This window comes from Calliphora vicina, chromosome 2 (genome assembly GCF_958450345.1).
Source record: "Calliphora vicina chromosome 2, idCalVici1.1, whole genome shotgun sequence".
Taxonomy (NCBI): Eukaryota; Metazoa; Arthropoda; class Insecta; order Diptera; family Calliphoridae; genus Calliphora; species Calliphora vicina.
This window is the reverse complement of record NC_088781.1, coordinates 54,926,717-54,953,775: the sequence shown is the minus strand read 5'-3', so window position 1 is coordinate 54,953,775 and position 27,059 is coordinate 54,926,717. Positions and strand designations below refer to the sequence as shown.

General features: G+C 32.5%; 2 protein-coding genes across 2 annotated transcripts in view; one reads left to right on the top strand and one right to left on the bottom strand.

Moving 5' to 3' along the window:
- Window positions 1-13: 13 nt before the first annotated feature.
- On the bottom strand, window positions 14-14,870 carry Mcr (macroglobulin complement-related). The gene is made up of 7 exons (XM_065502536.1): window positions 14,715-14,870; window positions 6,684-7,541; window positions 2,153-5,912; window positions 927-1,120; window positions 692-866; window positions 494-599; window positions 14-355 (listed from the first exon to the last, which is right to left on the bottom strand). Exons 2-7 carry the CDS (start codon window positions 7,520-7,522, stop codon window positions 141-143), a joined length of 5,289 nt encoding a protein of 1,762 aa, XP_065358608.1. The 5' UTR covers window positions 7,523-7,541; window positions 14,715-14,870; the 3' UTR covers window positions 14-140.
- A 3,394-nt stretch (window positions 14,871-18,264) lies between these two features.
- LOC135952272 (basigin-like) overlaps window positions 18,265-27,059 on the top strand; it is a 75,723-nt gene continuing 66,928 nt past the window's right edge. The window contains exon 1 of the mRNA XM_065502132.1: window positions 18,265-18,396. The gene's annotated coding sequence lies outside the window, so the exon portion shown is untranslated. The remainder of the gene's footprint in view (window positions 18,397-27,059) is intronic.

Here is a 27,059-nt window from a genome sequence, read left to right as displayed (position 1 = left end):
TTCGAGTTAAGTTTTTTTTTCTTTTCTTAAGGGCTTTCGTTTTATTACATTGCTGACTTTTACTTACTTAAAAAAATAATACACTTCATCTACTACTGGCTGATAGCTCTAGCTCTAAGTCAAGTACGTTATAGAGAGAGCTAAACTCCCATTAGATGCAGCATATTGAGAACTACATGGGTACGACTACGCATTAAGAATATGAACACACTAAAGACTAACAGCGATACGGACATGGAGGCACGCCAGCCCATATTGTAAATCGAACAGTATGGACACTGAGAACTGCCACATACTTCGCATATATTGAGCAGATATGTTGGCAAAGCATCAAATATTGTCTCATTAAAACGTTCTGCAATTAAAAATAAACAGAAATTTGTTATTATTATAAAGAAATTTTAAATGTAGCAACGATTTGTTTGTTTAAGGTTGTAATCATATTTTTCTGTTATTTTATAATTCTTGTAGTTTACTTTAATAAAAAACATACCTGGAGCATAATAATCATACACACGTATGGGTAAATATCTAGACATATTAGCCACGGGATACCAACGTTCTATAGTGAAATTAACACACACATCTTCTTGATCCAACTACAAAAAGAAATTGTAACAAAAAATTATAAATGTGAACACATGTAAGTAAAAAAAATCTGTGTTTACACAAAAAGTTTTTTTACACTTACATAATCAAAATAGAAAATAACTTTATTATTCATATATTTAGCTCTTCGCAAATTTCGCACACGATTACTTAAAACATATGAATCTAATTTCTGTTGTTGTATCCAGTAACCCGTTGGTATGGTTACATCTAATATGGCCATGCCCGAACGTTCAGACTCCTGTTGATTTATCCAACTGAAATAACATATTGTTGATTGATTTGTTAAGTAATTATTTTAATAAATGTTAACTTACTGTTGACATGCTAAGTATGAGATATGAGACTGATTTCTGCCATGGAAATTGCCTTTGGCAATCAAATTAAAAGCTGGTACTGGTGGTTTTGTCTGGAATTTCTCAATGTCGACGTTGTATTGTACATGCATTTGTAAAATTGCATAACCGGTACCCTTGGCTTGTACTTTTACAGTACCCCAGGCATCAGGAATCTAATTTGTTGTAAAATATAAAAGAAATTGATTAAAAAAACATACAATAGGTTTTTATGTCTATTTGAGGTCGGCATGCATAAAATAATATGAAATAAGAAAAATACAACAGATATGGGCATTTCCATAGAAAACAAGTAAGAGAACTATATTCGACTGTGCCGAATCTTATATACATTTCACCAAACTAAAGTTAAAAAAAAATTCAAAATTGTTTTGAAAATTTAAATTTTTTTTTTCAAAATTAAATTTTTTTTTCAAAATTGTTTTCTCAAATTTTTTTTCCAAATTTATTTAATTTAATTTTAATTTTTATTTCATTTATTTGTAATACAAAGCCTAAAAAGGCCAACAAATTTTTTTTTTGTAAAAAAAAAATTCGGGTTAAAAAATATTTTTTTTTGGATATGGAAAAAATATTTTTTTGGGATTTTGACCCATTTTAGGACCAAATTAATATAGCCTTATATACATCGTTGCAATGGAATTTGAAATATCTATCATTAGATATCCATATTGGCTATATTAATGACTTAGTAATCGAGATATAGATCAAAAATCGGCCAAAAATAGAGGTGGTCCGCAACCGAGCCGGAAGAATTCCCGATATATTGATGTATCAATCATGTTTGTAAGTTATTTGGGGGCTACGGAAAGTTGATTTCAACATACAGAGGGACAGGAGGACATGGCTATATCGACTTCGATATCTATAACGATCCAGAATATATACTTTGTGGGGTCGAAAATGAAAAATGTAGAAATTACAAACGGAATGACAAACTTATATATATCCTTAAAAAAATATAAAATATGTTCCATCATAAATTAATTCAACGATGAATACAACTTATAATTTATTTATAATGAATGAAGAATTAGATTTTGGGAATGAATTTCAACGAATTATGCTCAAATTGACGAAGCTCTGGTTGTAAGACAAACGGAAATGGCTATATCGACTCCAGTATATGGGGTCGGAAATTAAAATTACTTATCAGGGTTATAAAAACAATATATTTCTCTACTTACATCAATATATTGCAATTGCGCCAAATTGGTGTCATCTATATGCAGCGTTCGTGGTCTACCACCCTGTGACGATGCCTCAATTTCCACAGTCAACGAAGAGACTTCACGAATACGCGAGTGTACCGTGTATTCGACTAGAGCACGTAGCGCAGCACTGGTATCTTGTGTGGAGGCCCAACCACCATCATTCAAACGTTGAGCATTCAGCCAACGAGCTATGGGATCTACGGAAAATTCACGACGCGATACATACACCATTAGAGCATAAGCTGTCGTTTCAATATTCATCGAATCAAATTCGTAGGGCAGACGCGGCAGTGAAAACCATTTTTGATTTTCCAGTTTTTTCGGCGGTGGCGGTAGTTCAACGTTGCCCCAGTACATATAGTCGCCCACAATCCGTGCATGCGTGCGCAGTATGCTGAAAACATGTTCGGCCATGGGAGATTTACACAGCAGCAGAGCATAGGCGGTAATGGCCACATCGTAAGGTTCAGATGTGTCCTGCAGGAATTGCATATTACGTTCAATCCAAGTTATAGCCCTTTGTTGGGCTAAAGCTACTCGAGCCCCCAGCGAACCGGATAGATCTTTGACGGTGGCCAATGTTATGAGCACATGGGAAGTTAATGTTACATTACGATTTTGTAGTGTGTGATTGGCGAAATTGGTTCTGTTCATTTTACGATCGGGCAACCAGGTTACCTCATAGAAACCACCTTCTGGCGTTTGATGTTGCAGCAACCAGCGTATATTCTTCTCTATGATGGTGGAGTCAATGTAAATGAAATTTTCCCATTCATAGAAGGAGGCTTCTTGGAAGATACGTACACAGTAGGCTGTCAGCCAGACAGAAGAGGCCGAATTGTTCCAGTCTGAACGGAAGAGGGAAAACGAACCATCTTGTTTCATAAAACTAAGTTGACGCTGGTAGCCAATGTTCATGTGATAGAAGGCCTGCTTTTCCAAAGTCTTGTTACGCTGATTAATATGACGCATGTAGAGTAAAGTATACATGTTGGCAGCAAAGGAGAATGCATTTTGTTCAGCAGAATCCATGGGCAAATACAGCAATGAGGTGGCATTTACGGGCATGGTGGGGAATATGGGTCCGACAACGTCACCCACTACGGAAATTCGAGCCTTATTAGAACCATACACAAAGTAACGATCCACTTGATAGGGAATTTCAGGGGTTTGGGTAATATTAACGTGCATGTATTCAAAAACGTAGGCACGATTGGAGAGATCCAATAATATCGATTGATGGCGGTATTGAGGCAAACCATCCGATTCAACGTGTAAACGTCGGGTTATTTCATCGGTTCCCAAGAGAGTAGCCACATGTAAAGTAACATCAATGTCTCCTAAACGTTGGGGTACCACAGGCACGTATACGACCGTAGAACCTTGAGCGTCCAAATAAATAAAGAATTGCTGTTCTCCAAAGGAAGTATGTGGATTATACGATCTTACTATGCCGTTTTCTTCCACATGCACGAATTTGTAATCCGGGCTAGCATGTAAGACCACTGTTGCTTCGATGGGTGTAGTCATGTAATTGAAAACGGTTACCCTTATGCCCACTTGTTCTCCCTGTCTACAATCGGTGGGCATTTCCACATTAATAAAGAACGGCTGTACTCCCACATATTCGATGGCTTTGTTAAGCATGCCAAAACCTTTCGAAGGACTTACACTAAAGGCACTAACCATCCAGTAGGCTGGTCTATCGGGTACCTCAACATTAAACATATATCTACCATGGGGTCCTATATTAACATCACGCCACAACCAAACATGTTCGTAGTGACGTAGCACACGATTGAAGCGATATTTGCGATAATTCTCCAGTTCGGTATCATTGCGAACGCGACAACCAATTTCATCTGTGCCATCATCACAGTCAGGACTACCATTACATTTCGTTTCCAAACGATAGCATCTGCCCGACAAACACTCACCAAAGCCCATGGTAGCATTGCAGTTATCGGAACGTCTTGGAACATAACCATCGGTGAAGACCACTAGGCCACTGTATTCAAAGGTGCGATTAGCATCAATGCCAAATGAAGAGGCCGGGAAATAAACCAAGTCGTCGGGGTTGCCGGCATGAGAATACCAGATATGCTTGTAAGTGCCATTGGTTTGCTCATCGAATGAAGACATTTTCGTTATAATTTTGGCATAAGTCAATTCATTGCCAGCTTGCATGGTATAAAACGCCGAATCGATGCCCGACAGACCCACATATGAACCAGGTTCACCAAATATAGCCACCTCCACCTTTTCACCAGTTCTAGCTTTGCGATTGTTAATGTAAACGGTAAAATTGTTGCGTGAAATGCCATTCACGGGGAACGTTAATGAATCGGCTACAATTTGTCCTTGTTGGGTTATTTTCCATACCACGATTGTGGCCACCGGAGCCATTTCAGCACTTAGCACCACGGCAATAGTTTTAATGCCCTCGGTAATGGTTTCGCGATCGTTCATTAGTATAACTCCTTTCGACATGATCAAGTAGTGGAATTCTTCCAAGAAGAAATTTGTACGTATGTGGAAAATAATGTATTCTCCTACCACTGGTTTTTCCGTACTGGTGGTTACTTTAATGTGCTGATTTCTGGGTGAATAATGACCAACTAAAAGCAATTCTGTTTGTGCCCGTTGTCCTCTTGAGTCTATAAATTGAGCCTGTAAACGCATTTGTGACACACCATTAAGAAAATCTCTAGATTGAGCGCGATCGTCTAGTTGCAAATCGTGCCTCAAATCAATTTTAACTTCCCAGATACCCGGTGATTGAGGCAACATATTTAAACGTTTCAAAGGCCAATCGCGTCTGCCACCAGATTTACTTTCGACAAAACCATTTACCTCCATTAAACCCTGCTTCAGTAAATTTTCATCGATGGGAGAACCATCATGATACTCAACAGCCAGGTATGTGGTAAAAGGCATAGCGGGCTTAAACACCTGTGGAGAATCACCCAAGAAATTAACTTTTATACTAGAGTTGTATACTCTGGCAATGGCATAGCCCGATATCACTTCATCGTAGAATTTCTCACCCACCGTGGCCGTAATCAATACTTCCATATTGTCTAATTTATCTACCAATTGCTCCATTTCTCTGATGGGCCATTTGAAATCGAATGTACCATTAAAATATCTTAAATAGGGCAAGGTCTTTTTGTATTCTCTAGACCAAGGATCGTAGGTTTCCGATGCATCGGGTTTACTCACCCAGAATGGCCATTCTTCATCGAATTGATAGTGTCTCTCGACAACAAACTGATTTGTATTAAACAATTGATCCTGTTGCAATTGGGGCTGTTGTGATTGATCTGGATTTATTTGGTTGTTATAATTTGGATTATAGTTAGAACCATGACGTCTTTGTTGCTCGTAAATAGCGGCCAGTTCTGAAGGTGATCTGCCCAAACGGAATTTCTCATTAAGAGCTTGATTGCTAAAATAGCCGATTGGTCTTATGGTGGCTTTAAGTGTTAGATTACCCTTGACTGGGGCACCGCTTGTAAAGTTTGCCATTACGCGGCCGTATATGAAGGGATCCGAATTGAAAAAGTATGCTGGCATTGTGACATTGACCTCAAAACGTGTCTGATAATATTCTTCAACCGAGAAATGACTCTCTTCCTGTTGTCCCTGGGCAATAACACGTATGGTCCATTCGCCGAATGTGGGTTGATCGGAGAGTGTGTATTCAAGTGAGACGGAACCTAAATTCGATTGTCTGTAATAGGTAGAATTTAAAATTTATTAATGAAATGGAGTTTGTGTAAAAAAAATGTATTCGTAACAAATTAATGAAAAAAAAGTAAGAGTTAAATACCCTTTACCAAGGAATACTCAAGGATAAATATTGGAAAACAAATTTTGGTGAAAAATTTATATTTCTGAGCCGATTTTCACTATTTTAAATAACTACCGAACCAGGACTATACGCGATATGGGGGGCTTCGGAAAATTGATTTCAACAGCCAGACGGATCGACCCGAGCGAAGGGAAATACAATAACAATAAATACTTTTTAGTTTATTTTCTATTTTCGTTATTTAATAAATTATTTTCTTATTTTTTTTTACTAAAAAAAAGCTAAAAAAAATACAAATTTCATATACATTATTTTGATTTTGACCTATTTTCATTCATTTAAAAATTGGAAAAATTACACTATGATTTTTTTACACTTCTAGACAACAAACACACGAAAAAATGCAACAAAAAAATTAAATTTTTTGTGGAATTTTTTTTTTAAATTATTCAATTGCTTTTAAGAACTAGTTCAAAGCGTTGCCATTTCAAACAAAAACCACTGTCCAAAATTTCTATAGAAGTAGTTTCGGGGGTGACAATTTCAAACGAACGAGTAGCTATAAACATGCTTTCTAGAACTAGTTGTGCTGGAACTAAGTCATACATTATTTTCTGGTATGTGTAATTTTTCTTTTAATGTGTAATTTAGAAATCAGACAAATTAGTCAAATGTAATTTTCAAACTTACCTTGATAACCAACGTCTAACAATGTGACGATTTGGATCCAGCATATAAACATCGACAGCATTATCGAAACCCTTTAATTCCGTGGTAATTGGTATGGTACGAAAACGTACTGTTTCGCCCTGCATATACAGAGGTTTATCCGTTTGTATGAAAATGGTCATGGAACGTTGTGAGAAATCCAAACGGGTCTCGTTGAGAAAAGCCAAACCACCGAAAACATTTTGATAGAAACCTTCGACACGCAGTTTGTACTCACCACCAACACTAGTGGGCGGAATACGCATTAGTAGTGTCTCTGGTACACCCTCTTTAACATCCTTCGATTCGCCACTAATCTGCACACCATCACAAGATATACTGGCATGCACAGTGGTACGATACTGCGACTGCAAAATATTAACAGCTACTTGATATATAAGACCGGGACGTACCATACGTGAAGCTACTATAAAATATGTCGGCTCTTTCGAGTGATAGTATTCCAAAAATTGTGTCTTTACATTGTAGGAGGTTTTGCCGCGCGACAAAGAGGGCTCTTCATCGCCATACGTACCGGCGGCAGGACGTTTACCAAATTCTTGATTAAGATCATTGAAATTGTTGTTGTCGGTGCGGTAACGTGTACGATCATTGTTGTCCAGATTATTTAAGTTGACATTTTGATTGTAGGCATCATTGTTATTGTTGTTGTTCGCGTTAAAGGAGTCATAGTTCGAGGTGGGTGTTGAATATTGATTCTGTTGGTAGAAATCTTGTTGAGCTGCTATCAGGGGTAAAATACACAGCAGCACTTTAAATAACAGCATCAGTTTAAGGCACCGATGGCGTTGTTTAGACATAGTTTTTGATTTTAAAAATCTAAAAAAATAATAAACAAAAAAATAGAATATAATTATCAAAATTTAATTATCTTTTTTAGAAGAGAGAATTTATATTAAGTGATTTTTTTTGTTGGTCTTAATTACCCGCTAGAGAATCTGTAACACTCTAAAGTATTTGAACAAATGAATTCATTCACATAATCAACACTTTATTGTTTTTTTTTTTTATTTTATAAAGTTTATAGGGGGCTTTCCATTAGCAAGATCAGAGACAGTGTGTGCTGTGTTTTTGTTGTTAACCACTTGGTTACAACCTCAGCGTATATATGATATATAATATCGTTTAAAATGGATCTATATCTGATGTTATGAATTGGACCTATCTATATCTATACCTTGCCCTGAAAAACAGCCCCACATAAGATTGCCACCGCCAAACTTGAGTATTTAATTTGTTAAGCGGGGGTCCAGTATTTTTCCCTTTGGACGTCTTACAAATAATTTTTCATCCGAAAAGAACAGTATTACATTTATGTCTTTATATCAGTTTAAATTATCTTTGGCAAATTGTATACGAGAAGTATTGTTGTTTTAGGGCGATATCGACCAAGAGCATACTCTTTTGACCTGCAGCTAACAGTTCGAGAACTAATTTCCAATTGTAATTTTTGGACATTTCTTAAATTCTTTTGCTATTAAATTATCTTGTGTTACGAGGTCTGGCTCTCAAATGTTGAGTTTGTACATTATCTGTCACATAATATTTATAACTGCTGATTTATTAATTGATATTTTTTAGCCATTTTAACTATGCTAAGTTTTTTAACTGAAATTACAGAATATAATTTTCAAAAAATTTTCAATTGCTTGAAACTCACTGTATTTAAAATTCTAACTGTCGTATTTAAAATGAAAAACTAAGTATGTGCTAATTAAGAAGAGCCACTCCGCTGTTAATGTTTATGGAACATCCCATATGTTCTTGTTAGTCCAAAAAAAGCACGCACAAAAATATTTACCATGTCTCCTCCTCCCCATTGAATTTTTAGTTGGCATTTCAAATAAAGCACTAATTTTTTTCAGCCCATGTTATTTGTATTTTCAAATATACATACATACATACAACATGAACACGGAAATTTGTATGTTACTATGTATGTAATATGCTAACGCTAGAAAACATACTTTTTTCTTTACTAAATAGATCCCTAATGTTTTGTTTCCTTGTGCGAGTAAATTGTGTGTTGTAGAACAAAATCCATCATAGGCCTTTTGGCTAGCAAATCATTCGACATTTACATACATATAATCAGGGCACTAAGTTAGTATTCTGTGTTTATTTTTAAAAACGTTATACATGATTTGAAACAAACAAAAAAAAAAAGAAATACAGAAAAGTGTATTTTCATTTAAAATATTTATGATGCTGCTGTTTGTTTTTCTTTCGTTTCCAATTTTCGATTTCTTAACGCTCGCTCGCACGCACAATTCTTGCTTGTGCATCAAATTTTAGTATCAGTATAATTTTGTTGTTGTGGTTTTATACAGATTATATGTCGCCGGTAATGTGGATCAATGAGTTTTGTGTGTTATTGCGAAAGTGTTTAGCTGCTATTTAGTCAAGTGTGGGCTAGATGTTTCGAATTCATTTCGATTCTGTATTAATTATTATGTTTGTTTGTAATTGTATTTTCAGATTTGGTTTTCCAAACAAATGCATTTCGTGTTATAAATATGATTTATTGTTTGTTGTATTCATAAAATTGAACTTAATATAAGTGAGGAATTATGTAAATAAATAATAAAATCAATACTATTGCGAGTTATTTAAAATTTTTTCTTTAACATTTTGTAATATTTTTTAATAAATCGTAATAGTTTTTTGTTACTGAACAAAGATTATATTTTAATTTACTATAACGCACAATTATTGTTACTTATTTGTTAATTATTTTGGGAAAGAGTTTTGGAAAAAAATTTTAATGTCTATTATCAGCATTTATTTATTTAGTTTCTCTTGCCAAATAACCATGGACGGATATAGTGTTAACCACACGTGCAAATGATAAAATTGTTTTATAAAAATGTTTTTTCTGTTCGGGCAAAGTTCCGTGCGCTACGCCCATTTTACGGTGAATCGCATTTCTGGATGAATGGGTACGTCAGTCAACAAACAACATTGTAGAATTTACATCCAGAAAAAGTCACAGTTTGGTGTGGATTTTGGACTGGCGGCGTTGTCGATCAATATTTCTTTGAACGCATCACCATCAACAGCGAGCGCTATAAGTCGATGATTACTAACTTCTTTAGGCCTGAATTGGATGATTTGGAACACCAACGATATGTGGTTTCAACGTGCCAAACAGCTCATGCCACATTCAGCACAAGCGATTTGAGGACCGAGATCGTGCGATTAGACTTTTTCTTGTGGAGTTTTCTTAAGTCACGGGTTTATGTGAATAAACCACAAACATAGCAGTCCTCAAAACCAACATGTCGTGAAACCGCGGGGGTCCACAGGCCTTTCAAACTAATAAAAAAGGTTGATATCTCATACACACTTTGTTTTATTTAAATACTAGTTGACCGGGGCGTTTTCGCCCGGTAGCTATTTACTAATGTTAGTTCATCAAGTTTCTCCAACCCTGTTCTTATTTATTTGCAAATAAAATATATAAATTTATACTGCATGGAGTCAATAAAAATAAATTCCGAGTTTTACCCGGAATTTTTAATTTTTTTTTCTCTCGATTCGATTTAGATTTCGATTCGAATAAAAGCAAAATCAGCCAAATCGCTCCAGCCGTTCTCACGTGATGCCATTACATACATGGACCATTTCATTTTTATATATATACACATCTGCTCAAAATAATAGATACACCTAATTGGAAAAAATTTAAATGGCGGTAACATTGAAAATTTCCTCGCAAGCGTTAAGAATACATCATATTATTAAAATTTCTATCTGGCAATGTCATGTCAGTCAAAAATCTGGCAACTATTTGCTTTCATGTTGATTTTTAAAAACGAATTTATTTGAATTACAAAAAATTATTTGCTCATAAAAATAGATACACATCAGTAATTTGTAATTTGTTTATATACAATTTTTTTTTGTGCAATTTTTTGTTCCTATTTACGTGAAACAGTAAGTATAATTTAAATTTTAGCAACAATTTTATAAAAAATAGGACACATTTGAAGAAAATGGGACGAAATCATCATTGTACCGAAGATGAGAAAAAAATTGTTCAAACGATGAGAAATCAAGGAAAATCATTACGGGAAATAGCAAAGAGCATAGGAAGATCTTTACATTTTGTCCAAAATGCTTTATCTAAAAAACAAAAAAGAGAAACTCGCGGTAGACCAAAGAAAACCAGTCCAGAAACAGATAGGCGGATCGTCCTTATGGTTAAAAAAGACCCTTTCATATCATCGAAAGCTATTTCTGCGGAGCTATGTAACGAAATCAGTCCACAAACAGTTCGTCGTCGTCTTTTACAAGCTAAATTGCCGGGAAGAATTGCCAGGAAAGTGCCACTAATGCGCCAAAAAAATATCAAGACAAGATTAGAATTTGCTAAAGAGCACTTACAATGGTCCGGGTGTGAAGGCGAAAAAAATGGAGAAATATTTTATGGAGCGACGAAACAAAAATAAATTTGTTTGGAAACGACTGCCAAAGAAATGTACGCCGACCAAAAGGAAAAGAATTCCACGTTAAATTTACAAAAAAGACGGTAAAACATGGCGGGGGAAACATAATGGTTTGGGGTTGCTTTTCATGGAATGGTGTTGGTCCGATATTCTGAATAGAAGATACCATGAATGCTAGTGGGTATAGAGACATATTGGAAAACGTAATGCTTCCATATGCATCGGAAAATATGCCATTAATATGGACATTCCAGCAGGACAACGACCCAAAACATAGTTCAAGATTAGTTAAAAACTGGTTCTTGGAGAATAACGTACCTGTTTTAAGCTGGCCCAGCCAATCCCCTGATTTAAACCCAATAGAAAACTTGTGGAGTGAATTAAAGATAAGGCTTTCGAAGGAAGTTTTCAAAAATAAAGACGATTTATGGGAGAAAACGCAAAAAATATGGTACGAGATTCCATTGGAGAAGTGTCAGAACTTGATATCCAGTATGCCCAGAAGAGTGGAGAAAGTTTTACAAAACAAAGGTGGATATACTGGATACTAGCTTTACTTTAATAATAAACTAATTTTTTTAAGATAAAATTTATTAGCTTTTGTTTAATAAGAATTTTTAAAAATGTATCTATTATTATGAGCACCAAATTTTTCGAAATTTAAGAAATTTAATTTACTTTATAATATTTATTATTAATTATGAAATATTTTGTTTTTGTTTTTTACTCTCCTTTTAACTATAAATCAAAATCGACTGAATTTTTTTTATAATTTTACAATATACCATTATTTTTTTTCGTTTTTAAAAAATAAATTTTGGTGTATCTATTATTTTGAGCAGATGTGTACATCAAGCATGCTATTTGTTGTGAAAATTCTGCATCTTCTTCCTCACTTTTTTTGCTGGGTAACTATTTAACGGACTTTTTGTAAATTTGTTCGGTAAGTCTCCATTAATGTTTCGTTTCAGAATACAAATAACGCACATTTATAGTTCTGGGAATGAATGAATTAATTAAGCAAGCACTTATTCAACCATGTATTTCTAATACATAGTAGTATTTCATAATAGTTTTTAAAATGTGTGAATTAATAAAATCACGAGTAAATATAAAGAACATAGAGTATATTATATTTGCAGCTATTATTAAACATAATACATACAAAATATGTAATCTATTTTTATTAAAATATAACTTTTAAATAAGTAGTTTGCGATGAACTACAATGATAAAATAATTTTCTATAAACATACACATATTTTTCTATTTCCCATGCAAGACTTTACAAACCACTTAAGATTATCTCGAAAGGGTGACAAAAGTTAATTCTTTGGACAATTTTCGGTAGCTTATCATTTAAATTCAAAGGGTAAGAAGATTTAAAAAGGGGTCAAAAATTTAAATTAAATTTGATAGTGTATTTTAATGTGCATTATTAGAACGCTATATTTTTAGATAATTAGAAATTGTAAGAAAAATAAATATGTACATAGGTACATAATAAATAATTTGTTTTTGAAGTCTCCCATGGAAATTTCCATAAAATAATGTGACAACCAACAATGGTTATTTTGCAATAAGGGGTAATTGTTAGGGGCCATTATTTGTGTACTCCTGCACTGTAACTAAAAATAAATATTCAAATATGTACTAACTAATATTCTGTCAGTTACAAAAAGGGAGATTATGCCAGCGTATTAACTGCACTTGACCGCCAGCCGGCAGTGCATAATGAGTACAAAAGAAACCAAAAATAATAACAGCAACTACACACAACAAAAAAGACATTTATTAACATATCCATACATTAAAGTTCAGCGATGCAAATACAATTGAATGCACGAGTCTAAAGTCAAGCCAGAACACAGTGGAAAAGGTGGTGTGTAAAGAAATGACGACGGGTTTATTTAACTGCAAAACAGGCGAACTAAAAACACTTAAATGGTGGCATATGAAATAAAAAAGTGTAATATAAAACTAAATGTTAAAACCGAACTGATAAAAAGTATAGATATATAATAATTGTGTATGCAATTTTGTTTTGCAAAATGTACAAAGGAATAGGTAAAGAAAGTTCAAGCCTGCTGGATGAAAAAAAATATATGTAACTGTTAAGCACCCTAAAACAAATTAGAAACAAATGCTAGTGACCACCATTTGTTGCAACGTTGCCAGTTATTATTTTATTATTCCACTAGGGACAAATTGGATAATTTATTCTCTTGAATATGTATAATTTGACCACAAAAACTAAAAAGCCAAAAAGGACTCATGTCGACAGGATTGATCATTTGGTCGGTATACCGCTCTCCTGTTGTAAATCATACAGATCAAATTTTTTGAGTCTGCTCGGCTCAGATGGTCTATTTTGACAAATTGCTCGATATCGAGGCAATCGGGCTCGGCTACGAATTTTGTTAGCCGTGCTTACAGGGCACTGCTTAATTTGTACGCATGCTAGGAGACTGAACACTCCTTATAATGACTTCTGTAGAAGTTGTCATGACGAAGACGAGGAGGAAATGGTTGAAAATCTCCTCTGTCTTTGCCCTGCTCTATCGGGATCCCGGACTACGACAATGGTTAATCCACGGCCTAGCGGATGTAAAGCTTCAAAACTTAGAACAAACCATTAGTACCACAGTATTCTAATCTTGAAAATGTTATCATTTGTGTATTAAAATTGCTATAAAAATTCAGAATAGTGACATTAGAACCACAATAGCTAAAACAGTAAAACAAGCTATTTTAAAGGAATACATATATTTTAACAATTTTGTTTTACTTGTGGCAACGCAGTTTGAGTATGACTTTTTAAACAACAAGTAAAAACAGGGGAAGTGGGACAAACACTTGCACTGAAGCCAAATTGTGTGATTCATAGTAATTGATGTTAATTAGCGAAGAAAAAAAATTGTAATGAAAAAATATTAGGAATGCCACTTGCCAGCACAAACATAAATGAACGATGTCTGGGTTAAAAGGTTAATATTGATTACAACATGTAATTCGAAACCGTATAACATTATTCAAATTGGGAATACGTATAACACAAAATATATGAATGTTTATAACACTAAAGAGATCTTATACTTGGTAACCCTAAATTAAGAAAAACAAACAAATTTGTATTTGTTTCCACAGAAAAACACTTGTTTTTACAAGGAATTAATAATTTTATAAGTATTTCGTAGACTATATCTTTAAATTCACGTTAATTATTGTTTATTTTTAAATAATATTCACCAATTTTTATTAATTATTTAATTTTGGTCAACGCCCATGTGTGTGACACTAACAATTCTTTCACAAAATCAAAAAAACACTCACATCAAATAATAAAAACAACAAATATAAGTCGACTTTACAACAACACATCAATTTACTATGAAAACAATACAAGCAAAGGTATGTTTTTTTGTTCTGGTAGCTCCCCCAACACAACAACAACCACTTAGCGTGTCATTTTGTTTTTTCTTTCCTTTACAATTCCATGTAAAATTCATTCATGTTTTTAGTTTTCATCACGTCAAATTCTTACCTTTTTCGCACTTTTTCTGCATAAATTTATTCACATACACTTGGTACACATTATTTGGATAATTTAAATTAGAAAATAATAAGTTTTATTAATTAAAAACTAAAAAACTAACACAAAATTGATTTTCACTTAAAACAAAAGCAGCAGTAATAGAAAAGTCAACTGAACAACTGAAGAAAAATGCCAAGCCCACTGAATTAGTGGTGTGAAAGTATCGAGTATTTCGGTACTCAGTACTCAATACTGTCTATATTTCCCGGTACTCAATATCAAAAAGTAACTACTCGATATTTTTAGAGTTGTATTTTTCACTAGAATAAGGAAAAAAAACTTCAATGTTTGTCAGTGCAAATGTGCAACTATGCTTTTTAAATAAAAATTGTGTATGCTAAATTCAGTTTTTAGAAGTATTGAGTAGTATCGAGTACCCAAAAAAGTGTATTGAGTATTCATAAGTATCGACATTTTACAACACTAGAATGTTGCCACCATTTGGTACAACGTTGCCAGATATAATTTCTTTACTCTAGTAGGACAGTGTCGTCAACTCAAGTGTAATTATAATAGGTTGCTCTAAATCTGTAAAGTTAATGAAAAATTATATTTTTTTTATAAAAATATAACAAAAGAATAAACCTGCATGGTATATTCAACTACTAGTTGTATTTTCTTTTAATTTTTATTATTTTCTAACATTTTACATAACCTAGCGTTTAGCATGCAAGTGTAAATTAATTTACAAATTTGCTACTGCAAGCGTACTCACTATTTATACCGTTGGTGGCCAAACAATACCCCGAGGTAGGTATGTTATTCTCACTAATACATACGCAATACGAGTGCTCTGAGTAAAAACACAAAGTAAACTCAAAACCAAAAAATTTCATACAATTTTTTCAGTGCAAAGTACACGCATTTCCATTTGTGAACTCTTTAATTTTTTCACTACTACATATGCATTTTAAGCACTCTCTCGTTGGCCACCAGTGATTTATACATACTGCCACATGGTGTAATGATATACAAGGTGACATTAATCAAACAGCTGATTATTTTTTTGCTCGAGTTTGTTTACGACTTTAATGTTGTCAACATTTTTTTTGCTGTAGTTTGTATACATTATGTCAGTTGTTTTTGACACTATAAAAGTTATTTGTATTTGTTGCCGTAACGCATACACCTTATAATCATTACGCCATGCATTTGAGTAGCCTAGATTGTTCTTAACGCTCACAACTCGTATTTTCGAATTCTAGAGCTTTCGATATTAATGTTAGCAGCTTAAACATTTAGTGTTGCCATACTTACAAACAATGCTAATCAACCGCATACCATCAACATTGTTGATAAGTAGAAGCTATATTATTTCTGTTATTGTCTGCATATTTAGTTTTAGTATACTGTTGCAATTAAATATTTTTTTACCAATATTTTTATCTTTTATCTACTATTCCACTTTTTATAGATAATCTACTTTTTGTGTTAACGTAATCGATTGTTCGAATATTTTCGGCCAAAAAGTCGATTTTGACTCTTGAATTTGCGCCAAGAACCCTACTAAACATCGTGCATAGTGATGGTAATTTAGCGATTTTAGCTACAAGCTGGAATTCTAGCGATTTCTTTAGTATTGCCATTTCGAACAAAATGTCAATGTATTAGCTCTTTTCCAACTTATATCTTCATATTGGAATACAAATGACGTATAAAATAAAAAAACAGTTACGGGAAAAGTGAGATATAATTGAATCTGAAAAATAAAATGTAACCCTGGGTTTAGACCATGATTTTTACGACGTCGTTTTTTCCCTTTTGAAGTTGCTTCTGAAAACATGTTGCGTTTATACGATGAATTTTGGTTTCATGTCTTTTTTTGCAGCCAGGGATGATTTTTATTGTTTAATCGGTTAACAAAACTTAATTCAGATTAAAATCACAGAAATTGAGTCATTCAAAGGTTGAATGAATTTTGTTATGAATTAATTTAACAATGAATGAATTCGACTCAAATAAAAGCCTTTGAATGAAGCTTAGACCCTTTTCACACTAGGCAATTTAGTTGCGCAAGTCTCTTGCCCAACAACAAAACAGCATGTAAAATTTTCTTCTCCTTACCCGACATTACCTCTGGCATCTACAAACACAAGAGACTTGCGCAACTAAATTGCCTAGTGTGAAAGGGGTCTTAGGAATTTGTTATTTTTTATTTCTTCGAATTTTTAGTATTAATAAACATTAAATTATACACATTTGATGCTAAATAAGTTAAAAATACTAGACACATAAGCTTCAAACTAACATCAACTGCATTACCAGTTTATTCTTATTTATTATAAAGTATGTAATATACATAAGTGTGAATATTTAAACAGTTGTTGTGTAAATTTTAATAAGTAAAGAGTTGTTACAATTATAAACTACTAAACTGCTTTTATTTACAATCAAAAGAATACGTTTTATTTATAGAAAATAAACCAACGTTTTTAAAAGGTAGAAACGTAACAATATGTATAAGACAAATTCCATTCTTTATGAAGGTTTTTCGAGACTAAAACCTCAGAACGAAAACCTAACTTTTAACTTTTATATTTATACTGAGTATTAAATAATTTATACTATTTTTCCCATATTAGTTTATAAATTATTAACATATGTGTATTAATATTCGCGGTGTGTCTATTATTAAGATCATGAGTGTACATATATATAAGTATTGAAGAAAATACTACTACGCATTGCTACAACCCTATGAATGGGTTCCACAAAATGCAGTGTTACCTATATGGTAGTTTTCGAGTCAAATTTGGCGTTTTATGTACGCCAATTTTAATTTCGATTAATACATAAAAAAACGTTTTCTGAAAAGAGGAATAAAGAAGGACCAGATTTTGGAAACAAATTTAAAACTGGATACACTACAATCGAAATAAGAAATATTTACACGCTAATTTGTGTTATTTTGGTAACGCTGATTTAGCGGTAAATATATATTACTGGTATTTTGGAGTTCTTTCGATATTTAAATATGTAATGGCAATTTCAGTCTGTCATAAATTATTAATAAAACATTTTAAAAATAATTGACAAAGGTGTTAAGTTATAAAAATGGATATTTTCATAACTTAAAATTGTTTATAGAATAAAATTTTTTTTTAGAGGTAACGGTATTTTCGATTATTTCAGTAATAGCAATTTAGGGTTAATGGTTATTGCTGTTACATTTTAGCGGTAACGGTAGTCGAGATAACTATCTCCATGAAATTTTCAAAAAAAAAATTTTTCAATATGATTCGATTTTATTTTTTATACACTATAAAAGTGCTTCTACAATGTGATCATATTAAAAAAAATTATTATATTTCCCTTATACATTTGACAGAACCAAAAACCGAGTTATGATTCCAATATCACTTTTATATAAAATATAGTTACAGCAAAACTACTGTAAATAATTACATTTCAAAATTTATTATTAATTTACATTCAAAATGTAGATTTTTCCAATACATAATTTTTTTCGATATTTATAGTAATTTTATATTCAATTGTCCGGCAACCCTTAAATTGGCTACGTTTTAAATCACCACTAAATTATTGTACAAGTTTAGGTCATTTGATGGGTAACACTCGCAATGGAAGAATAGACGAAAAAGAATTTCTGTATTCGTGTGTGTGCTCTTAGGTAAAAAAGAAAATTTATTAAAATTTCAACGAATAAAATCAATTAAAATTAAGAAAATCTATTAAATAATATTAGCAGCAATAAATGTCGATAAAAAATAACCAAAAGATGTTAAGTAAAGTGTTAAATTTATGAAAATTAGCAGATGAACACCAATGATGAAAAAATTTTTTCCAAGAAGAAAAAAATTGCAAAAGTAGTGGTAGTAGTAATATAGTAAGAAAAGAAGAAAAAAAAAGGTGAATATAAGTATAAAGAAGAAAAACGAAAATAGTGATTTTTTAACAAATGAGAAAAGTATAAAGAAAACGTAAAATCAAAGAGAGTGGACGTTTTTTATGGTTAACAAAGTGTGTAAGAGAGAGAGCTAAAGTGCGGGTGTTTTTTGAGTGAGTGTGGCTGTGCAAAGGAAAGTGCAAAAATAAGGAAAAAATTCAATAATTTTTTAACAAGTTGATATATAAATACATAAAATTGAAAAATTAAAAATCATTATTATCTGTAACGCAAAATAGAGAGAGCGATAGAAAAAAAAGAATTTTTCATAATTCCAAAACATGATGTTATGAAAGTTTTTGTTTTAGTTGAAATAATATCTATCTATATGTATAATAACTAGCAGCAAAAAACTAATTTTATTGGTAAAACAAAAGCAAAGGCCAAAAGTTTCGTCATTGCCTTATAAAACGAGAAGAAGAAAGGAAAAAAGAATAAGAAAACAAATATACCAAAAAAGCTAGTGCTAGCCTGTCTGCCATTTCGACAACCAGTCAGCCAGCCAGGCCTGTGTCTGTTTTTGTTACAGAGTGTTGTAATTTTGTTTTGTGTGTTTTGTGCCTTCTTTTTTTTGCTGCTGCTAATATTTAATCAAATACAAATAATATATAGAAAGAAAAACGGCCGTGTGTTATATTGTGTGTGTGTGCTTTTCTTTAATCTTCTACAAAAAAATTTTCTATGTCATATGCTGCTTCTTGCTACTTCTACTAAACAGCTTTGGCTCTGCCATCAACAATAAAAACAACAATAATAAGAGAAAGAAGAAAAAAACATCATTATCATCAAAAGCAATTTTAATCAACTCAACTCAAACAACAACAAGAACAAAAGCAGTTTTAATAATGTACCAATAACATTGTAACATTTATTGGAGAACGTTAACGCCAACGTTGACGGTGGAGGAATAATAATAAAAAAAAAGAAAATTTTCCAATTTTCCGTTTTCCTATTAACAATTTTCGTGGTGATTGATTGTTGTTTGCCTTATACTTTTTTCCTTTTATTACGTTTTTATGCATTTTTTTATAACTTCTATTGTGCTGTTCGATTTTTAAAATATATAGAGAACATTTTTCAAGAAATTTTCTATTTTTTTTGTATAAATGTTAAATTCTTATAAGCAAAAATGTGTAATGTATGTAGAGGAATTTGTGTGTAATTTTCTAAAATGTGTACATACAATTGTTTTTTTTTTAGTTTTTTTTTACTTGTGCAATGTGTTAATAACAAATGTTATATTTTCTTTTTAATTTGCCACATAAATTCCTAAGTACAAATTTTTCTTATAAGATTTCATTTTTATTCTTTATTTTCTTTTGTTTTATCATTTCTTTTAATATACAAATTTTTCTAATGTGGTATAACGTCATACATTTTATTTTATAAAAACATAAAGGCTCTTTTTCGCCCTCTTTCTCAAATACACACTCTCTCTAGCTAGCTCGCTCACGCTCTTTATTGCTCTCAAATAGTTTTTGCTCTTTGTCTCACTCTTTTCTTTGTATTATGTTTTCTAATCATATTTTTTATGTGTCTTCTCTGTAATACAACAACCTCGTTCTTATTATACCGTTAACCTTTTTTGACAAATATTTGTCATTCAAGTTTTTTTTTCGTTTTTGTATTTTATATTTGTTAAATATAATTATAAAGCATACTTTTAGGCTTTTGTAGTAAAGTGTTTTAAATAATTTCAGTGTTTTTACTATTATTTTATTATTTTTTTTTTTTATAAATTAGCTAAATTATTAATTTTATTTAAATAAATTAATTTCTATATATTAGTATGACGTCATATTTGTGTCATTTTAGTCTTAATTAACTTGTATTATACATAGGTATATATATAAATTAATATTTTGTAATGATTTTTTTATTTAAAAATTATAGCTTCTTAACCAGAAAGAAAGAGTTTGTTATTTATATCTTTATACATGTTTATTAAATTTTATTTTTAAATGTGTTATTTAGCAAATTAATTATGCTTTTTGTTGTAATAATTATTACAATAAAACAAGGTCACTTTAATTGCTATTATAAAGTTTTTCTGTCTTACATGACTCTTTGTTAATGTATGAATCTATCTCATTGATTTTTTATGCTGAAAAATAATAAAGATCAATAATCATAAGCCAACTTTTTATTAAAGATAAGTGGACCAATAATGCAAAATTAAAGTAAGACAGACAGCACTAAAATCGTAAGGAAACTATAAAATTGTTTTACAATTTTTTAAACAATTTTTTTTTAATTTCAACAAGAAAAACTACTAAACCAAAAAGTATTTTTAAGAAAACGATATAGGTATAGCTATAAATAAGCATTTCTTTTTGTAATCTTTTCATATATTAAGGTTTTTAAAACAGTTACTCTAAATGGCTAGACACAAGATTTGCAAAAATTTTAAAATCAGAATTATAAACGATTTTATAGCTGGATTGAAGCAAAGAACTATCTGTTATAAATACTCAGTTAATAAACCAGCAATCTTAAAAATTAGAAATTTTTTTTTTTCAAAAAACCTCAACATACAAGAGAGTTTAAGAAATTCCCAAAAATGAGTCCCTGGGAGATTATCAGTAATCTAAAATTGGGAGATTATCAGTAATCTAAAATTGGTTAATGTTATTGAATTCTTAATCGAGTAAAGCTGATCGTAATTTTCTTATTTTAGATTATGGCATTCGATATTGTGTAAGAAATATCAAAATGAAAATTAAATAATTTTTCGATCACGAATGCGGCAATTTGGCCCTGTTCTCTTTTCGAATTTTAAAGACAACCAAGTACACAAAAAAGATTCGGCTGGTTGACGGGTTTCACTTACGATTCGGTGCAACCGTTTAAGCCTTATTTCGGACATGTCTTTCATGCCTCCAATTCATGGACTTCAAACTTTTTTGGCTAGCCTGGGCTATCTTTGTCTTCCGTGTCAAACTTCGGAACCGCTCAATCGTTGTAACCGATGATACACATTCACCATAATCTTCAGTGAGTAATCGGTGTGCTTCCGCAGTACTTTTTTCAAATTAAAGAAGTAAAGCAAAACATCGCTAATTTTACGATTCGTTGGTAGAGAATTCGACATTTTCGAAGACCGAGTTTAGCAAATTTGGGAGACCACCCATGCCAAATACTAACTCATGTAAAAACAATTCAATTTAAAAACATTAATTTAGATATCTCCAGTCGTTCACGAGGTACCGGATTATTTCCAAAATGAAGAGGTTCTTTCTTCAAATATGGTATTCTGGCAAATAAAACTTACCAAAAGAATCAACCACGTATTGATCATTCCCACGACAGCCGGTTCTACGCACCGGAATGACCCGAGTTCACTCGTCCAAGGGCTGGGCTGTCAACTCAGCAATCACTGCTGCTACAACAACAACCACGTATTGATACTTCTAATTATCATCAACATGAGATAATTAGCCCCCTGAGTTGGGTCTAAACTAACTAAATACGAGTTTAGACCCAACTCAGGGGGCTAATTATCTCATTCGTTTGCGACCGAATACTTATTCGAACATGCGAGTTTTCTTATTTTTTGGATTTCGTTAATCGATATAGAATCAATGGCGAATTTTTACTCGAAAGCTAAAATGCATTGAAATTAATTTGGGGGTCCTCATGCGAGAATTAGCCCCCAGGTTTAATTGTTTAATCGTTATTTGGATGTATTGATTAATATGTATTAATAAAATTGTCAAACTCTGCAGGTGTCCAAATCTAGATTGATAGGTAATTAAGAACTTCAAAATATATAAATTAATTTACCAAAAACATTTTACAAGGAAAATATATAAGTAGTCACTCGATAAACAGATTAAATTATTCATTATCATTCACCATAATTAAATTTAGTTAATTTTTCATGCACTCTATAAAAAGATCATTGAGAGATTGATTGAAATAGTAGGTATCTACATAAATCTTGAATACATCTTATACAATTTTATAATCGAAACAAATTTTAGAAATAAGTTATCAATCAATAGCAATTTAGATCAAAAATTCTAACAAATCATATACAAAAATTTACCACGCAGTGGAGATGCTTATAACAATATTTGCCAGCTTTAGAGTTCTGGAACTCTAGATTTTTCTACAATAGATTACATTTTTTTTATTTAAAATTAACGTTCAATAGTAACTTTACTAATTTATTTTTTATTTATTTTGTTGCCGCTTGCATTTTGTGGTTAAGTCAAATCTGTAAATAGTTTAACACTTGCTCGTTAATTGTAGCAGCACATTTTAAATAAGTGTGTTGATTAGTAGCCATTTAACACTCTATTTAGCTTGGGTTTTCTCTAACAAAAACAATAATGAATCAAATGTAAATTAAAGAAAATCTTTCTCTAAACTATTTATATACTCGATACGGTTGAAAGCACTTAGCACGTTCTTTTCTTATGGTTAACCACAATCACATACATATGTACGAGGGTGGATCAATAAGTTCGTGACTTTTTGGATTTCCCGGATCTTAACTGAAAGGGCAACACTGCTCATATCAATTGGCATCTGTCAGTTGACTCCAGTCAAAATTTGAACAAGCTGCGTCATTTAGTGTGTGTTTGACAGCTATTGATAGCGGACTACCTTGTAACTTGAGGAGATATTGGAAAAAAGCTTTATTTTTTGCGAAAAAAAAAATTAAAAAAAGGCTACCATCAATTTCAATAGTAAAAAAGTGCTTTACTGAATATTGTTGCGGCTAAACGATCTGGACATCCGGTTGAGGTCTTCATACCCGGAAAAAAATTAAAAAAAAACCCGTATTAGGTCGAGATTGAAAGTGCAAGAGATTGTGGAAGCCATATACATCTCTCATGGCTCAGAGGTTTCAATGTTGAATAATCAGTTGGGTATGAGAAAGCTTTCCGCAACATGGCTGCCGCGTTTGCTTACAATCGAGTGCACAAATGTGTACACACGTGCGAAGTTTCCATGGCAAAAATCCATTAATTAGGCTACGAAATGCACCCTATCCCGCCCTATTCTCCGGATTTAAAATAATTTTTTTTTCCAAAAACCTATGTTTCATTCTAAAAGGCACGGATTTTTTTGACCCACCCACGTATACTTGGTGGAATAGAGGGAGGGGAATTATATATATATAATTGTACATATGTTTACATTAAAGGTGCTTTACGATTAAGTCATTTGATTAGATTCCAACCAGACACATATATTTTTGAAATTTCCTCTGAGATTACTGATTTTTTTCGATATATGTATGTATGTGCAAAATAATGTAATATAAAACTTAATTTCTCGCTTTTGATCAGTGGTGTGTACTGTAAGATTGTGATACACTTGAAGAATACAGTTAGAATGATGGAAAAATGGAATGAAAGGAAAAAATAATTTTTAAAGGCGAGAAATCTGAAGTAATGAAAATATGATATAGTTATAGCTTGCATGGAAGACGCTGTATTCGCTGGGTGTCTGTATGATAATTGAATGTCATTTTCTATCATATACACTCCGGCGCCTGAGCTAAATTCCATTTTGGATCCATCAGTAAAAACAGCACAACCTTTAAACAGTTGTTCAGATCTAATTCAATCGTCGCTACTTGGAAACTCTATTGGGGGTGTAACTTCGAAGTCTAAAGTCTCTACCATATGGTCCGAAATTCCCTATGGAATTCTATCCAGACCTATTCGACCTACCTCCTTTTTTTGTTGACCTAAAGAAGACTCATAGAGTCTAAGCCAGTTCCTGGTCGCCACACTCGCCATATAGTAATTCTCAATGGGTAAGGAATATATCCAATGACGCCTGTGGTGTGCTACCAATCGCAGCAGTTATGCCAAGGAAGCACGCCTTTGAAGGAAGCACCATCCTATAGCTGCGTTTCCTAGTTCCCTCCCACAATAACTATACTACCATAAGTAATAATGGGTAGGGTCACACATTACAAATATTTGACGAAAAAGACGTAACCACTAATAGGGGGGTCAGACGGCATGTATTGCTTGTGTATTGGGACATGTATTCGATACATATGAAATTCCATGTGTATGTCAAAATTCACGTTATACATACGATTCATAATTTCCACGTTCAAACGTACATATGTAATTGCATGTGACAAAACCTCTATTAGTTTATATGTTTGTTGTTTTTAACAATATATTTAATTAAAACATTTTTAAATCACAATAAATATATTTAATGCAATGAAATTTATTTTGTTAAATAGAACATGCTCTAATTGCCAAAAATGTCACGTGTAATACACATGTATTTTACATACACAAAGTTTCATATGGATCACACGGTATGTATATGTTTACATATGGAAAAATGTCCCAATACATGGCACAAAACGCAAGCAATACATCTGACCCCCCTTTAAATAAAATACATTTGAATTCATTTATTTATTTCAAAAACTTATTTTACTTACTAAAAAAATTATTTTTGTTTTATTTGATGCTGTTTGATCTTCCAAAACACTTGTAAGAGTATACACGTCAAACAAATTTGTGCTAAAAAAAGTGGCTATGCTTTTTTGAGCAAATATTTGCCATGTGTGACCCTACCTTTACAACCATAATGTAAATCCAATTTACCATATCTGGTAGTAATCCTCAATTATTAATAACAATGGAATTCCTGCATGTATAATTGTCATAAAACGGATCTTTATGACTTTCCTGAGTATTTTTCTTTCGTGATAATCTGTTATTAACGAAGATTCCAAAAAACTTGGCTTCTTCTGATAAAATCAGCTCAACGGCGTCTTCCTGTCGAAGAGTAACACAAAGTTTCAACTTGGAGTAAGAGTACCACAAAGTTCCAACTTAAGTATATAGTTTCCAGTAAATATGCCTATGATAAGTCTAATAAATAGAGTTCCTTCCAAATTCCAAGAGAGTCTTGGTTCTTACTCCTGACAAATGTTACTTGTAGACCACCCATGTTTCTTCTCCATAATGTAAACTTGAAAAGTAGAACCACATTGAAGGTGTAGTACTTAATGTTACTTCTCTCCGTTGTATTAGCTCCTACAAATGTATTTATGGGTAACACATACGTTCCAAATTACGTCGAATAGTACCAAAATCCAAGATAGTCCCCAGGGGTATAGTTCCTTGGGAGTGCGATTTTCCTTGTCACTTGGGCCATTTTTAAATCGACCCGCCCTACTACCCACTTATATATTTTGAGATCAAGTTCGCCGATTTCCTTTGATGGTAAAAAGTTACGATTGCAGCTGAACTGTAACTATAATAAAATCTACTATAAGTTCTAAATATTGAAGACGATGCAAGAAAGAGTTTGCAGATCTGGATATTCCGACCGTAAATCGAAATCCAGTGAGAGAGAGAATACATAAACCGTTCGTTCGGTGAACAATGATTAGCCTGTTTAAGATTTACCAAGTGAAGTGCATTTTTTTATTCCACCAAATACTTCTTGGAAATAAAATAGCCTTTCAGCAATGGTTTTTGACAGACGACCTTTTGCTTCAACTACATTTATTGACTTTGTCCAATTTTGGAAGAACCTGCTATTTAGCTTAAGGTTCATACTTAAATACATCTTTCGTAGAGGACTTCTGAAGCTATACAATTGAATTTTTCAATTTAACAATTTAAGGAGTCTTTTTTAATGGCATTCAACGCGAAGAAATCTAAATTTTCGACGTATAACTGTTCATGCGACAGGGCAACAAATGGTCCGCTCCTCTCAGCTAAATGGCCTGCTGATATCGGCTGGCTAAATTACTGGCTAGGAACACTTGAAGGGAGGATCACATAGTTAATGTATGTATTTTATGATTCATTGTGAATCCACAGATATTGATTGAGAAAAGTTTTGCTAGCTTAGTGTATTTTACTATACCCTTGCGTGATAGTTGAGGGCTTATACAGATGAAATGAAAGCTGATGTAATTTTCCTCAACACACCTGGGTGCCTCGATAGACTAGTCGATAGTGTGCTGGACTATTAATCTGAGGGTTGCGGGTTCGATTACTGGGTGTATCTGCAGACAAGTAAAATGCTTCGCAGTTTGTGCTTTTTTTTAAAACCGCCAGCGAATATCATTCTCGCACTTTTTGAATCTTCATCTGGAAATATCTAAGTTCAATTCAAGTTTACTCATGCCTAAAATATTCTTCAATTTCCTGTTGTCCATAGATTCCTATTAGAAATACATATGTCTGCATACATCTCGTTGAATTTGTCAACAAGGAGTTCAAATAGAAAATCACTGAGAAACTCCAGAAGCCCACTTGAATTTGTATAGGCTTCAAGATCTGTTCCGTTTCTCCAATATTATTGTGGCCTGATACAAAGCATGTGTTTGTAGAGTATTTGTAGCTGTCTGCTCTCAGCGAATAAATATGCTTCAAATTGGC